The sequence below is a fragment of the Sitophilus oryzae genome, unplaced genomic scaffold (genome assembly GCF_002938485.1).
Source record: "Sitophilus oryzae breed Bouriz unplaced genomic scaffold, Soryzae_2.0 scaffold_1440_pilon_pilon, whole genome shotgun sequence".
Taxonomy (NCBI): Eukaryota; Metazoa; Arthropoda; class Insecta; order Coleoptera; family Curculionidae; genus Sitophilus; species Sitophilus oryzae.
Window position 1 is genome coordinate 2022866 of NW_022146105.1, and position 15114 is coordinate 2037979.

The 15114-nt window shown below is 30.2% G+C and overlaps 4 protein-coding genes across 5 annotated transcripts in view; 1 reads left to right on the forward strand and 3 right to left on the reverse strand.

Moving 5' to 3' along the window:
• Positions 1–591: 591 nt before the first annotated feature.
• On the reverse strand, positions 592–3764 carry LOC115876743 (G protein alpha i subunit). The gene is made up of 5 exons (XM_030892650.1): positions 3505–3764; positions 3266–3450; positions 2634–2920; positions 2485–2579; positions 592–2432 (listed from the first exon to the last, which is right to left on the reverse strand). Exons 1-5 carry the CDS (start codon positions 3623–3625, stop codon positions 2050–2052), a joined length of 1071 nt encoding a protein of 356 aa, XP_030748510.1. The 5' UTR covers positions 3626–3764; the 3' UTR covers positions 592–2049.
• A 248-nt stretch (positions 3765–4012) lies between these two features.
• On the forward strand, positions 4013–6952 carry LOC115876744 (V-type proton ATPase subunit S1). The gene is made up of 7 exons (XM_030892651.1): positions 4013–4263; positions 4423–4534; positions 4653–4920; positions 4977–5062; positions 5132–5268; positions 5329–5605; positions 5678–6952. Exons 1-7 carry the CDS (start codon positions 4160–4162, stop codon positions 5900–5902), a joined length of 1209 nt encoding a protein of 402 aa, XP_030748511.1. The 5' UTR covers positions 4013–4159; the 3' UTR covers positions 5903–6952.
• Positions 6953–6975: 23 nt separating this feature from the next.
• On the reverse strand, positions 6976–11871 carry LOC115876745 (nucleolar transcription factor 1-like). The gene is made up of 10 exons (XM_030892652.1): positions 10812–11871; positions 10643–10761; positions 10436–10591; positions 10266–10376; positions 10085–10206; positions 9678–10027; positions 9448–9617; positions 9172–9392; positions 8868–9114; positions 6976–8807 (listed from the first exon to the last, which is right to left on the reverse strand). The coding sequence occupies exons 1-10, from the start codon at positions 11431–11433 to the stop codon at positions 8754–8756; spliced, it is 2172 nt and encodes a 723-aa protein (XP_030748512.1). The 5' UTR covers positions 11434–11871; the 3' UTR covers positions 6976–8753.
• Positions 11872–12348: 477 nt separating this feature from the next.
• Positions 12349–15114, reverse strand: part of LOC115876746 (E3 ubiquitin-protein ligase RNF220-like) — a 103650-nt gene continuing 100884 nt past the window's right edge. For both annotated transcript variants that reach the window (XM_030892654.1, XM_030892653.1), the window contains 4 exons: positions 13835–14202; positions 13191–13706; positions 13048–13122; positions 12349–12990 (listed from right to left, as the gene is read on the reverse strand). In XM_030892654.1, the coding sequence (XP_030748514.1) occupies positions 12919–12990; positions 13048–13122; positions 13191–13706; positions 13835–14202 (1031 nt within the window). In that variant the 3' untranslated portion in view covers positions 12349–12918. The remainder of the gene's footprint in view (positions 12991–13047; positions 13123–13190; positions 13707–13834; positions 14203–15114) is intronic.

Here is a 15114-nt window from a genome sequence, read left to right on the forward strand (position 1 = left end):
CTATGTTTTACTGTTTTTATAGGTTTCTTTGCTTAGAGCGTTTATTACTTTATAAGGGCTCCATGCTACATGATTCTACGATAAAATTTCTGAATGAAAATGTTTCAATAATCAATGCAGTCGATATTTGAATCAATGGTGGAGATATTGTACCAGTGTTAAGGGGTGAGTAATGTTACCTCTAATTATATTTAGTTAGTTCAAAAGTACCTAGAAATGATATTATGCTAATGAGTTTACTTAATTCTAAGCTTTATCAATATAAGTACCTAGTTATATTTAAGACTATATTACTAAAAATATAATTCAGAACTTGGACTATAAAACTTACAACTTATTCAATATATTTTCGAGTTCAAATTTATTCAATATCAAAGCTCGTAATTTAGACAGACAAAAGAGTTGGATTATGAATGAAAGACTAAAGGTTTGGTAATATTCTTTATTTTTAACAATTACATAGGTATGATTTAATACAATATATTATTTTCTGATATTGTATATGCTCTATATTTGTTGTACAAAAATATAATTACCAATTATGATATTTCCTTTGTTATAGAAAACTCTAAGTTTTATAAAGAAAAAAAATATAAAAAATAAAGCTACAAAAAATAATCTACAATATGGTGATGACAATGTCCTTAGTAATTTGTATACACTCACTCTAAACGAAATTCATTTTAAAGTACAAAAATTTAAGTATAAAAAAGATGTAAATATATATATGAAAAAATACTGGTTATATTATCATATGGCAGTTCAAAAGACAAAGTCTTAAATTTCAAATACAATTTATGAAAGTTCTTCTTAATAATTCCTTAAGATCAGATCTCCAAGTACTAATGGCCATTATAAATTCGAGCAGTTATTATATTAAGGGGGTATTTATATGAACATTGTAATTTGTCACGTTAGTGCAAATATGGTTAAGCCAAAAATTATTTAATTTTACATAAAATATGTACTAAGTGTAAAAACTTCTTTTAAAAATATATGTATCACAATTAGATCAAGGTAATAGAGGCCACATAGAATATACATAGATTTTTAAGCATTACATATATATATGTTAACATATACAATTTAAATTTGCCTGATCCAATTGTATTAGCAATTTCATATTTTTTAGTCATAATTTTCTTGAGAAGTACATAAGTAAATATTAAAATTACTTGGGTATTAAGGTTGCTTAGTATATTCGATAGGGACATGCCCTCAATTAGTTACATATATTGCTTTATGTAAAAGCTGCCTTAATTCCTCAAGAATATTAAAAAACTAGATTATTTACTTTGCAAGTTCTTGGGAAGTGTTTAAGTACTGTCTGTATACACTGCAAACATGTTTTTGAATGCGTAACTCACATAAAGAATAATTGTCATGATTTAATTTAAAAATTAAGACATGGAATGCTTAATTTTAGTCTTCAAAAATGTATGGTCTAAAAGCAACATTTAATTACATACATAAATATTATATTGTATACATATGCACAGGGTTGTGTCATCTCACTAGACAAATTTTATTTAAATTTACATACCCTGTATTATTATGAAAATTCTTAGAATAAAATCAAAAATAATTCTTAATATTGCATGAAGCAAATTGCTTCAAAGCAAATATTTCCTTTTGTAACTTTTTTTTTAAATAAAGAGATCAAATATTTCCTTCATCTTACAACACTACACAAATAATAAATACGGAGACTAACTAAAAAACACGAGAATAGAAATAAAAATTGCCTTGTGCATTTTATGGTGTATAAATTGTGCAAAATATGGGGTATTTGGCTTATTTTAGATTAATCAAGTTTTTTTTCATTGAACGCTTAAATAACTACCCAACACCTAGGTTTTGTGCACTGACAAATAAATATAAATATTTTGCACAATTTAAAACAAGCTCACTATTGGATACAAATAAAGTCTTGTCTTTTCTATTTTATATAACATATATATGGCTTATTAAATAGATTTTATGAATTAATTTAAAGAATCTGGATAAAAAAAAACAGCCATTTCATAAATATTTTTTAACTAATATAACTTACATAAGCAATCCGCAATCTTTAAGATTATTTTTAATAATTACATCAGTGACAGCATCAAATACAAACTGAATGTTGCTTGTGTCTGTTGCACATGTAAAGTGTGTATATATTTCTTTTTGGTCTTTTCTCCTATTTAGGTTTTCAAATTTCATTCGAATATAAGCAGATGCATCATCGTATGTATTAGGGCCAGTATATTCAGGAAAGCAGATTGTTAAAGGACTTCTAACAATCTTTTCCTCAAACAGATCTTTCTTATTTAGAAAAAGAATTATGGAAGTTGTTACAAACCATTTACTGTTGCAAATTGAGTCAAATAATTTCATTGATTCAACCATCCTATTCATTTCTTCGTCTTCAGCAAGAACTAGGTCGTAACCTACAATAACTCAATATGGAATTATTGTAAAAAAAATAAATTATTGGCTTACCTGAGAGAGCAACACAAAATATTATAGCAGTAACACCTTCAAAACAATGAATCCATTTTTTTCTTTCAGATCTTTGACCACCCACATCAAACATTCTAAAAATTATATTAATATTATATTATCTAAACATTTTATTATAACTGTCTTACTTAAAGTGCAAGCTCTTAAATGAAAAATGTGTTTCAACTATTCCTGTAGTCTTAACTCTAGTTCTTAAAACATCTTGTTGGGTGGGAATGTAATTTTTTTGTGAAATTCTATCTAATGCATTCAAATAATAAGCTGCTGAGTCATTCAGTTGATATTCCCTTGATCTTGAAAAACATAACTGAACTCCTGGGTCCTGCCACAGTCTCTTCATAAGCATTACTAATTCTGGAGTCAACTCTCCTTCTTCAGCTGCACTAGCATATGTAAAGAATTGTCTAGCAATATCCTTAAAAAAACATGTTATTTAAAATAAAGTAATATGTAAGAATACATACATATATACATAAAAGTAAATCTCTATCTGTATTGAATTCAAATCAACAAAGCCAGTTATCTACATGTATACATTTATTATCATTCTTCACAGAAATACAATGCAACAATTAAACTGAAATACTAATATTATTGATTTCCTTTTACATAAAATATTAGTCGAGATGTGTTATGAATTTAATATTAAATCTATATATGGCAACATAAGTACGTCAATGTGATTGTTTAGTATTGTTGATCATAGAATAATTAAAGCTCGCTATTTATAAGTACAAATTTGCCAAAACATGGTACTTACTGCTTTACTAGGATCAGCAAAATCAACTCTTAATTGGCCCATAGCCCTAATAATTGCCATCAAACTTTGGATAGTATTGCTGTAAACAACAGGACGATATTGTTCACATTCTTCTGGTGAATAGCCCAGTTCATGTATGATCTTCATCTGCTTTACAATCGTACTTTTGCCAGATTCTCCAGCACCTAAAAGTACTCTTCAGTTATTTGTGGAACATTAGATATTTGAAAACGACTTACCGAGCAACAGAAGTTTAACTTCACTAGCGGCCCGTTCTCCATCTGCCCTAAGATCTCGATCAATTTTCTTTGACCTGGCTTGGGCAGCCTTCTCACCTGTTGTACTAACGGCACAACCCATGGTATTTGTAAAAACACACTATTTTGACACTTGTTGCTAAAAACACCACATACAAAACGACTCCACCCGCTGGCTTGTGTGAGAAAACGTCGGTTGTCGGTTCGACGGTTGGGTGATTTTTCCCCTAACTTGACTCATAAATTGTTTGTCCCTGAAATTTCACCAACGGTTGGTAATGGGTGATCAACGGGTGATCGATCAGCTTTAATCAATGGCTTTAATACTCTTAACAGATCTCTCTTTTTCCAATACACTGACAATTTGCTTTCTCTCTCGGATACGATCTTTAATTTGCGAACAGAAATCTAAGTAAAATTGAATATCTAGGTATACTTCGATGCCACTAGATGGAGGCGTAATAGATTTAAGTAAAAGTAGTGGTGGAATTGTCATATGTCACATTTTGACTTCGCCCAATTCACCTGACTTGACTGTTGTCAAATGTGATATAGCTTTAATCAGTAACATTCACGTGATCTTTTTCCATAAAGTTACGACTGAAAAATCATTCTAGAGATCCAGTTATTTTATAAAATGGACAAAGGAAGAAAGTTCCAATGCGCCTCTTTGTATCTATTAGTGTTAATCCATTTATGTCAATCCGAATTTGTCCCTGTGTTTATGTGGGGTACCAAAAGGTAAGTCTTATGTTTTTATCCTTTTTTACCCTAAAACATCCTATTTACACTGTATAATTAATTATATATATAAAAACCTTAAAAATTAGTAGATTTTTATTAAAAATATGCCAAATTTTATGTTTAGTTCGATCTAATTAATGTCATATGATTTTTCAGTACAAGTGATCCTCTACCTGCACTTCACAAACTTAGCCAAAACAGTTTTAAGGATTACATTAGTGATGTTTTAAAGAGCAACCCTACAGTAGTTCTATTTGTCGAACAGTCTGTAAGTTGAACATTTTATAAAAAAGCCCTTTTACTTATATGACCTTCTATGAAAGGGCTGATATTTTTTCATAATATATCAGTTCAAGTGTTTTATTCTTATAATTCTGTATTTCTAGCTTAGTCCTGAAGATTTTGGTCAAAGAGATAGACTAGGGAATAGTCCATTTAATTACTTATCCAAAGCAAGGAAATCATCAAAAGTAACATATTTACCATATGTACAGAATCCAATTAAGGCTATAAGACATTCCTCTGAGGACGTATTTGAAACTTCAATTGAACAACTTACAGATGATGTTGAAATTCCTGATTCCAAAGTTATCATTGTGGCTCTAAATGATGCCAGAGACAACGAGCAGAGATTTGATCTATTGAAACGCCATGGTAGTTTATAATGTGTTAATATTTTCAACACCAGTAATTTATAAATAATTTTTTAGATTCATTTATTGCATCAGTATATGAGAAACTCTTGAAGGATGATAGCAATGTATTGGCTTTCTATACTGCCCACCGTGCATCTTGGGTAAGTTAAACCCTTTATACTTATAAGAAATATATTTTTTACATATATTTATCGAGTATTAATGTCTAGATTGGATCTGGAGAAATTCACTCAAGAAAATCAAGGGCACTTTTTGCAGCATCAGATGAACAATCGCCCAATCAGTACTTTAGTGAATCTATTTTCTTCTATACATCTGGAAATGCAAATGTAACATTAAATAATAAGTAAGTAAAAAATATATTAAATGTAGTTTTATAAATGTTTTGATAAATATGTACTTTTAGTGTTGAGACTGTTGCTCTTTCATATACTGAGACAAATACCACTGATTCAGTTGTTTTGACTGGTGCTGCTAACACTAGTAATATTCAGTTCAGTTTGGACTTTTTGAAATCATCTACTGGATATTGGTATATTCAATCAGTCAATTTGACTGTGAACAATACCTTAACTCAATTCAATATTAATGGTTCCATCTATGCTCCCTTCAGATTTTCTTATGCATGTGGTGATCAAACTTTTGGAAATGCCACTGCTGGAATTACATTACCTCAATTTCAGGTAATAATAAATAGAGCATTTTCATCAGATTTAAAAGGTTTAGAATTTATTCTATTTTTTTATTAATTGCAGGTACAACCAGTATTTCTGTCCACAATTTTCACAAAACAAGGAAAATTCGATGATCCTTACAATTGTGTTGGTTTTACAACAATTCCTATCTGGTCTGGATTATTTGTAACCTTCATTTTAATGATTATTATGAGCATAGGTTTAACAATGATGATGGATATTAAAACTATGGATAGATTTGACGATGCAAAGGGAAAAACAATTACTATTAACGTTTCAGAATAAGTGTGGTAACAAACATTTCCTATCTGTCTCACAAATTAAAAATTCCACAGTATTATGAGGACTATTAAGGTGTCTTAAAACAAAGTGGTGTATATCAATTTATCCATTTTATTTTTCAGTCTGTTAAAAATGCCAAAAGCCCTTAAAAACCGTGCTCAAATTAACTGATATATTCCACTTTAACATTTCAAAATTCTCTTACAATTATCATTTGATGTAAATGGACCATATGTTACCACTGTAGTGAAAGCCTTCCTTTAAATGTAGATGCTTAAGTGTGGCCGGCTCTTGTGATACTAAGCATTCTCAATCAAGCGCCACACTATCTGTAATTGGGCCTAACTGCCTATATATAATTGTCTTCTATCTATATCCTCTGGACTTATTTTAGCATACAAAAAATTGAAAAATATTTATCACTTAGATCATGGTTAATCTGTGTATATTTATTACAAGCATAAAACAAATTTTATCTACTGTTATGTGTATTTTTAACATAAACATAGATATTTGTTGTATACCATGTTTAATATAATGTTGCATAAAATATTTACTTTGTTCAGAAGATTTAGAAGAAAATTAAATTATACACCTACTTACGACAATAGTGTTTTTTATTCAATTTTGAATTTATGATTTAGAGAACTATTAGGGTAGAACTAGGTAGAATAATTGTTATAAAATTGTAGTGTTCTTGCATAATGAATAGGTTCTAAGCTAACCCTTTGAAACTATTTGTATATTAGGCCTGCACCTATTCAAAACGAAACGTTATTTTGTAGAAATGTATCTAGTTTGTTAATTCATTTGTAAATATTTTAGACCCTGTTAATCTGTCTATAAAGAAAATTGTTATAATTTTTAAGTGGCCTTATTTTACCCATTTGTTTAACCCGTTAATAAAAAAAAATCTTCTTCGGGAGAGCTGTGTACATAATTTGGTTGTTTAATGTATGTGTGTTGAATCATACAACATTGTTCAACATTATAAAGTCAACTTGTAATTTCATTGTAGTGTCCAGTGTAATTAAATAAAACTAATTTAAACAGTTACATCTATTATTATTCCTATATAATATACATCTAGATGAATTATGCCAAGATAATTTGACTATGTTAGAACTGTAAAATTAAAGCAACTGAAACTTATTTAATAAATCTACCACATATGGTAATTATATACAAATTAAAAACGATCTGTAACTTTTTGAAAATTTATAGAACATATTAGCTACCATAATTTTCAAAATGTAGTTCAGCACTGATTTATTACACGCACAAGGAATCTTAAAAATACGAGAGAGACATACAATAATGATTTTTCGTTACATCTAGAATAAAAAAGAAATTTGAAAAATATATGTATCTATTAAAGTGTCTTATCTAACAACTTATTAGAAAGAGAATCAACATTTCTGGTTTATAATTATCTATCAGATGGACATCAATGTACACTCAGACATTTATAGTTATAAAGTTAAAAAGGAGTGGTAAAAACTACACTGGCATAAAGAGTATTTCTTTTTGATTTCAACTAAAATAGATGAATTATATGCTATACAAACAATTATCAAATTGGGACCTGAAACCAAAAGCTCTGGCGCTTGTTTGTAACGGATCTGGGATTTTATATTTATAGAAGATGGTATAAACTGTTCCTCTACATCTTTAAGTCATTGTCTTTACCAACCCGCTACATTCTACGTCTATAAATATATACACGGTGTGGCAACAAATGATAAAATTTCTTATTAATGAGTTTACTGAGAATAAAAAAAATATACAGGGTGTCTCATAAATGAGTGCAAATATTTTAAGGGGTGGTAGATCTGGCCGAAAGAATCATCTTTTCTATTTACTATTTTTAAAATAAATTCAAAATAGCCGAGATATTTAACTTATAATATTTAATTAAAAAATTATGCTAACATTTTGACAACCGTGGTTAATGAACAATGACACACAAGAGTTTTTCAATAATTTCCGGAGAATGTCGAGAAAAATGGAAAATGTTCGAAATTTTTATTCGTCATTTTTCGAAAATTTTTATTCGCCAAAAAAAAACTGACGAGCGTGTTTCTGGGGTCGAACTATACTACTTGTTAAAATACTTGCATTTATTTTTGAGACACCCTGTATATATTTTTCAATTGATTGTTTATTCATATGAATGACATAAGACATAGTCCAATATAATAAAAATAATTTCTGACGCCATAATTTTATTTTACTGTGTAGAAAATTGTGAAAAATAAAAATATTACATTTCAGGCTACCGATTTTGTAGTATATAGGCTTCCTAAATAATCGAGATACTCTTGTAGACGATAAAAGACTATTTTAGATTGAATTTTGGTATTCCAAAAGTTGATTTTTCATTTTTTTACAATTATTTACAGAACTGTAAAGAAAACTTATTGTATTAATAATTACTCTTGTTGAATTTCCTTTGTTTTATACAATTTTAACAAAAAAAATCGTATAGGAAAAAAACTTTATGACACACCTTGTAGAAGCTTTCAATGTCTTGTAAAAAATTATTAAAACATAATTAACACAAGTTTCAACAGAACCAACCATATTTCAGTTGTATAGAAACATTTATAGCCAATATTAACAAACATTCTCCAAGAATATACTTATCTCTAAAGATATTTTTGAGGTATTTATTTTTAAATTTTGTATGACAAATATACAAATTAACATCGAGATGTAAAGTAGTTTTTTTAGAAAGACCAAATTCTCTCTTCTCGGAGGTAGATTTTTGCTAAAAAAACTATTTGCCTTTACAGATAGAAGATATAAATATGTTGTAATTATTTTATACATTTAGACAGATTGATGTCTTAACCTAGTTCTCATCTGTATCCGATCCTTCATTTTCTGAAGATTCATCAGAAGAATCCTGAAATAAGTATAGGAGTTTGAAAATTAGTTGGAAATGTTAGAAAATTATGAAAAATACCTCTGATTCTGAATCACTCTCTTCAGAACTGCTCTCCTCATTGCTTTGTTGTTTTCTGCTTGCAGAAAACACCGCTAATTCTTCTTTAGTCAAACTTTTCAAGTAAGCTTCAAAATCTTTAATATATTTGTCTTTTAGAGTAGTCAATTCCTTTTCATATTTTTCTTTTTCGTTTGGATCTAATGTTTTCCATGCCTCTTTCGGATTATCCCCTTCATATTTTTCCAAAAAGTATTTATACATAGACCTGAAAGAATAAAAAAGAACTTTTACTTCATATTTTCTAAGCATACATTTTACGGACCTTGGAGGGGGTGTTGGATTAACCAATACCTTCTTTTTGGGTGGAGATTTCTTTTTCTTTGTGAGTCCAGATGATTTTTTTGTACTGTGTTTTTTCTTAGAAGAACTCGATTTTTCAGGGACCTTCTTCTTAGGAGCGTTGAGAAGAATTTCTGCTTGCCTCTTATCTTCTGGTAATGAGTCCAGGTAGGCTTTAAATTTCTCTTGGTACTGAACATTTATCTATAAAATATTTTATTGTAAATTGAATAAGAAAATTTTTAACTATGCTGCTAACATCTATCAGCTGAGTTCTGTACTGATCTTTTTCTTCATCATTCATGTGCTTCCACTTGACGGAACAATAGTTCATCCTTTCTTTAATAGGGATATTTGCTATTTCTTCACTTTGCATTACTGTGCTCATAAATAGACTGTAAGCTGTGGTTGGTGGTTTTTTAGGTTTGCCTACAAAATATTTTGTTAGTTATACTTAATAATTTTTTAATAAACTTTTATTTTAGTTACCAGCAAGCTTGTCTTTGAGATTCAGTTCTTCCCTTGACAGAAAAGGTTTGGTAGGGAGTTTCGGAATATATTCGGGATACCTTGCCATATAACTTTTTAATTCTTCATTGTATTTCAACAGATGTTCCTCAGCAAGATTTATCCAAACCAGTTTTTTTCCATCTGGCATTTGTTTCCATTTCTCCCTACACAGTTCCTTAAATTCTGTCTTATATTGTTCATCAATCGGTTCTTTATTTAACTCAGCCAACATGTATAATCTGTAGGGAGTTTCAGGTTTGTTTGGTGGTTTTTCCTTTTTGATTTTGGGTTCTTTCTTTATTGTTTTTCTGAACTCTGGGTGTTTGACACTAAATGATAATGTAAAAATGTTTCTTTTTGATACTGTGTTAGAAATATAAACTTACTAAAACTCCTCCATATCTTTCTTATATTTCTCTCTATTTTTGGCAGCTAGTCCATCATATTTTTGCTTCTTTTCTAAAGGGAGACTGTAATATTTTTCACTAATATATTTGTTTAACTCAGTCTAAAAAAAACAAATATTTTGGCTAAAAGGTCTTAAAAGAATCTCAATATTATACTTACCACATCTGCTTCAGGATGCTCTTTGGCAATCTTATCCTTTTTTCTAATGTAAAATAGAAAGTAAGAACTTAAGGGTCTTTTTGGCATATCTGGATGTTTTTTTGTTGATGTCTGAAAGGTATATAAAGAACTATTAGGTACTGATTTTGTGTCAATATATTTTTTATTACCTTTGGATGTTTGGATTGTGCCTTTAAATCAATATTTTCAATAACTTGCCTTACATCATGCGTTATTTCAATTAAGAGCCTATAATGTCTAACTTTCTTCAACAACTGAGCCCATACTTTCTGACAATCCTCTACTGAGTAATTTTTAAATGCTACCTAAAGCAAATTTCAAATTAGGTTTAGCATATTTCAACTAGAAAAATATACTTTTGCCCATTCTATTTGAGTTACACGGTATTTGTAGCTCTTAGTATCATTTTCAGGTATGCAATCCTGAATTCTTTGAACTAGAAGGTCTTGATCTTCTTTTGGCATAAAAATGGAATCTAAAATTATATACTTAATTACTATTCTTTTAAATAAATAATTGAATTACGTTTTTTGGGGATTGACTCTTTCTCTTTTTGTTTAGCTTCCTTTTCTGCATTTTTATTTATATAGTACACTTCTAAATCTGAATCTTCAGTAGTGCTAGATTCTTCTTCCTCTTTACTACCGTTATGAACAGCTTTTGAAGCTATGCCCATATGAACTTGCGGACTTTGTACAGTAACTGGTGAAACTTTAACATCCTCTGTTAATGCTTTGTTCATTTTAGATTTTATAATTTTAGCTGGTAGTTCTTTTGTTGAAAAGTGAGGCTCGGTATCGGCCATTTCTTTCTTGATTTTTAAGCTCTCCGTCTCATCTATCCTAACTTTCTTTTTGGTCTTTTTTGGTAATTGAGACTCCATTTCTACATCTTGTATATCATCAACTGACTGTCCATTTCTATTAATATTAATATCACTTTTTACTAATTTATCCCTCTTTCTTTTAAGGGGTTCTGAAATGTCAGGAATTTCCTCTTTGATCTCTGCTTTGATTACCAAGTTCTTCTTGCTTGTCTTTTTGGAAATGTTAAGAACTTCTGGTACATTGTCATTGTGATTTTTCTTTTTCTTAGCTCTAAGTGGTTGTTCATGTTGCTCACTATCTTGTTGCTTCTTTCTTTTCATCGTTTTAAGTGACAATAAGCGTTCTTAGTAATATTTATCTTTGAGACACAGTTTAAAAACCTATATTAATGAATGACCCTATGTGAAAATATATGGTGGTAAGATGCTACGTTCTTGTTTAGATTTTGAACAGAACGCACACTACATTTTACGAACGCGAATAATTAAATATCTTGTTTATTCTTTAGAACAAAAATATACTTCATGACAAACAACAAATAGCATAAAATTTGTAATTTATTTACGAGAAAAATGGACGCGCGCTTAACCCCAAAACGAATTTCTGTATTTTTTGACAGAACGCAGCTGATGATAAACCGATACAGAGCAAAATTCTCTTTCAAATTGGTAATTTTTTACTATTTATTTTCATAATATTAATGGAAAATATTGCTGGGGTAATGCTGGTTTTAATATAAAAGTTGCAATAATTGTTTGAAAAATGGTTTATATTGGTTTATAGCATTGGCATAGAATAAGTTTATAGTCACAGAACACACTAATTTATAGTTTTGATTTGAATTTTACTTAGCAATCAATAGATGTCTCTGCAAATTTTTTTATTATGTAGTGGAATATATTTTCGAGTTATCCGTATAGATGGCGACATATTACAGTAGTTTTATTTTCACTGAAAGGAGCGAATTTAAAATATCTGTTTTGTCTTATAAGGGAAAGGTCTGATAAAAATACTAATATATATTAGTTACTGACATTTATTAATCGTTTTAGATAGGTTTAAATACAATACTTTAATTAGATATCTACAGAGTATGTTTTCTATGTACATATTTATAATACATAAACTTATTTTACGCTAGTGATTTACAACAACAAAAACAATTATATGTACATACATATATATTTTAATTATATTAGTTTTAAACTAGACATGATAAAAATATGCTCGAAGAATAACTTTTAAAGTAAGTTGTTCTTAAAAATCGTGTCTATCATACAAAACAAATAACAATAATTATAGGATTAAATTATAAATTGGGAAAATCTATGGAAAAAGAAAGAGTTGTCGAAATAACAATTTATATTAATCCAAGATAATTTCCTAATTCATTTAATAAGTAGGACTAACAAAATCAACAATAATATATAATATTTTTAATATTATTATTTACTAATACTAGATTTTGAGAATATTTAAAATTTTAATATGTTGAATATCACATTTATAGAACTTAATACTTCTTGTTTAAGTACGGATATAAATTCATTTTTTTGTAGGGAGGAATGGGGTATTATTTTACAGGGTTAGGAACAACTATTATATAAATATTTTTTGAAGAAATGATTTAACTCATCTTGGCAGTATTCTTCCTTCATATAAGTTAAATTGTTTGGTTTCTCATGGGCTTACAAGAAATTAAACGTTTACAATATAGATTTAAGGTGCTTAATGTTCATACAATGTTAATGTGCAAAATCCCATTAGTATGTGGTAATATCATATAATTGTAAAAGATAAGGATTTTACATGAAGATTCTTCGGAGGTCAGTGGGGGATGTGATCATGCTACATTGGGGACATACCTTCTTGCTACCCTGTAATAAAATCTGATTAGTAGAGTTTAATGGTATGAGTTTTTATGCAATGCTTACCAGAGTGTGAAGCCAACATTCTTCGCAATGGACATGCCAACACACTGTTGAAATTACTGGCTTTTTGTAGTGCTCCTGAAAGTAACAAAAGTAATTGATTAATTTATATGTTATATGTAGTATAATTAATTAAATATTATTACCAAGCATATTAAGCATTTATATTCATCTGGTTGAGGAGTGGGTGTATCACTAGTAGTCCTTTCGCCATTGGCCAGACCTTCTGCCTCTAACTGTTTGATTCTGTTTTTGAGTTCCTCAATTAACTGCAGCCGACTGCTGGGTTCAGCATCCGAAGTGCTGACATTGCTGTCACATTGCTGCCCGATATGAGCTTGCCCATTTCTAGGCTCGTGCTTGACTTCTACATCTCCGCTAGAGTTGACAGTGGCCACTTGTGATTGGACTCCATCCTTTTCCTGCGACTCTTTCATCACTACATCGGATTCCGTGTATTGGGAAGGCCCAAACGTACTTTCTTCCGGTTCATCCCCATCAACAATGACGTCATCTCCTTCGTTATCCACCTCAGTAATTCGGGAAGATCGGTTTGAATGTCCACTAACCAAAGAAGACGTTCGTCGTCTTTGGCTTTCGTGCCACTCTTCCAATTCTGAGTCTCCTTCAACATCGACTGTTTCGTCTTCATCATTCAGGTTCTAAAATATCGAATTTTTGAATTAATAATTATCTGTATCAATATTATGATATATTTTGTAGAGGTAAGATTGTAGTAATATACAAAATGAATTTTCTCTCATCTAATGTTAAATATATTTTATAATACCTTTCTTGTGCATTGCTGCACATGTAAAGAAAGCTCTTCAGGCGTTCTATGCGGTCTTCCAGTACAAATGGAACACCCATCATCAGCTTTGCGCTTCCTTATTTTGAGCCGCAGCCTTCCTTGTCTGTTGGTCTTGATTCTCTGAAATGTCTCCCAGCGACCCTCAGGTCCACTATCACCAGGCAAAGCAGGAGGTCTCCCTGGTTCCCTGATGTTTCGTTTCCTGCTAGCAGCTAGTCCAGTTCCGTTTAGTTTGTAAAGCCTTTCCAGTTCTTGCATAAAGTGACTTTCGAGCTCCCCAGGTGATATGGTCAGTCCGCACACTGGACAGCTGGATGGGTCTCGTTTTTTCTTGCTAAGCATAAGATCTGTAACAAAAATATACCGTCTTTCATGTCTAAATTAGATAGAGTTCTGACGTTTTGTTTTCAAATTTTGTTTATGAATATGTGAAAATTTTTTATCAAACTCACCCGCAAAAAAAAACCGGCCACTAAAAACTAGTTCCAATTTCAAAGTTGGATTTCTCGCGAATCACTCATTAGATTTTGATGATTTTTTCTTTTAATTGTAAATTAATTCTTTCTTAACGGATGCTACGTCAGAAATTTTTATTCCGAATTTATTTTGAGCATATACAGGGCACAACAATAAGACGAAGTTTTTTGCTCGAACTTTTCGATAACCTGTGTTGTCATATATATTTGTTATGTCATATATTTATTAGTTATTAATAAAAGAATAGTGGTAACACGTAAGAATTTTCCCGTTTTCCCATATGGCCCATCCACCCCTGGAGATAATGTGATTATAAAAAGAAAATACTCACAAAAGATGAGGCTACAATGTGATTTGATTTAGCAGTAGCTACTACAGCTGCTGCACCCTACAGGGTGTCACAAAGTTCGAGCAAAAAACTTCGACTTATTGTTGTGCCCTGTATATGCTCAAAATAAATTCGGAATAAAACTGTAGTATCGAGCAATAAAAATAACTGCAAGAGAGAAACCTTTGCTCAGCATGTAAAAGACCATACCATAAAATGGTATACTGATGCTTTCAAAACTAAAGTAAAAACAGGGATAGGAGTATTTGGATCGAAAACTAAGTACTCCGAACCAATGGGTTCTTAGCCCAGTATCCTTCAGGCAGAAATCTACGCTATCGAAAGATGCGTACAACTTATCTTAGATAGGAACTATCGGAAACAAGAAATATCCGTGTTTTCCGATAGTCAATAAGCAGCATTAAAAGATTACAACTCAGTAACAATGAATTCG

What these genes read in the sequence shown, in the direction of transcription:
- LOC115876743 (XM_030892650.1), bottom strand. Translation starts at nt 3,625, where the DNA reads ATGGGTTGTGCCGTTAGTACAACAGGTGAGAAGGCTGCCCAAGCCAGG. An exon ending in AGTTAAACTTCTGTTGCTCG is followed by an intron (nt 3,451 to 3,504) that starts GTAAGTCGTTTT and finishes GAGTACTTTTAG; the next exon opens with GTGCTGGAGAATCTGGCAAA. An exon ending in TTGCTGATCCTAGTAAAGCA is followed by an intron (nt 2,921 to 3,265) that starts GTAAGTACCATG and finishes TGTTTTTTTAAG; the next exon opens with GATATTGCTAGACAATTCTT.
- LOC115876744 (XM_030892651.1), top strand. Translation starts at nt 4,160, where the DNA reads ATGGACAAAGGAAGAAAGTTCCAATGCGCCTCTTTGTATCTATTAGTG. An exon ending in TTCTATTTGTCGAACAGTCT is followed by an intron (nt 4,535 to 4,652) that starts GTAAGTTGAACA and finishes CTGTATTTCTAG; the next exon opens with CTTAGTCCTGAAGATTTTGG. An exon ending in TTACATTACCTCAATTTCAG is followed by an intron (nt 5,606 to 5,677) that starts GTAATAATAAAT and finishes TATTAATTGCAG; the next exon opens with GTACAACCAGTATTTCTGTC.
- LOC115876745 (XM_030892652.1), bottom strand. Translation starts at nt 11,433, where the DNA reads ATGAAAAGAAAGAAGCAACAAGATAGTGAGCAACATGAACAACCACTT. An exon ending in AGAGTCAATCCCCAAAAAAC is followed by an intron (nt 10,762 to 10,811) that starts GTAATTCAATTA and finishes ATATAATTTTAG; the next exon opens with ATTCCATTTTTATGCCAAAA. An exon ending in CACAATCCAAACATCCAAAG is followed by an intron (nt 10,377 to 10,435) that starts GTAATAAAAAAT and finishes TATACCTTTCAG; the next exon opens with ACATCAACAAAAAAACATCC.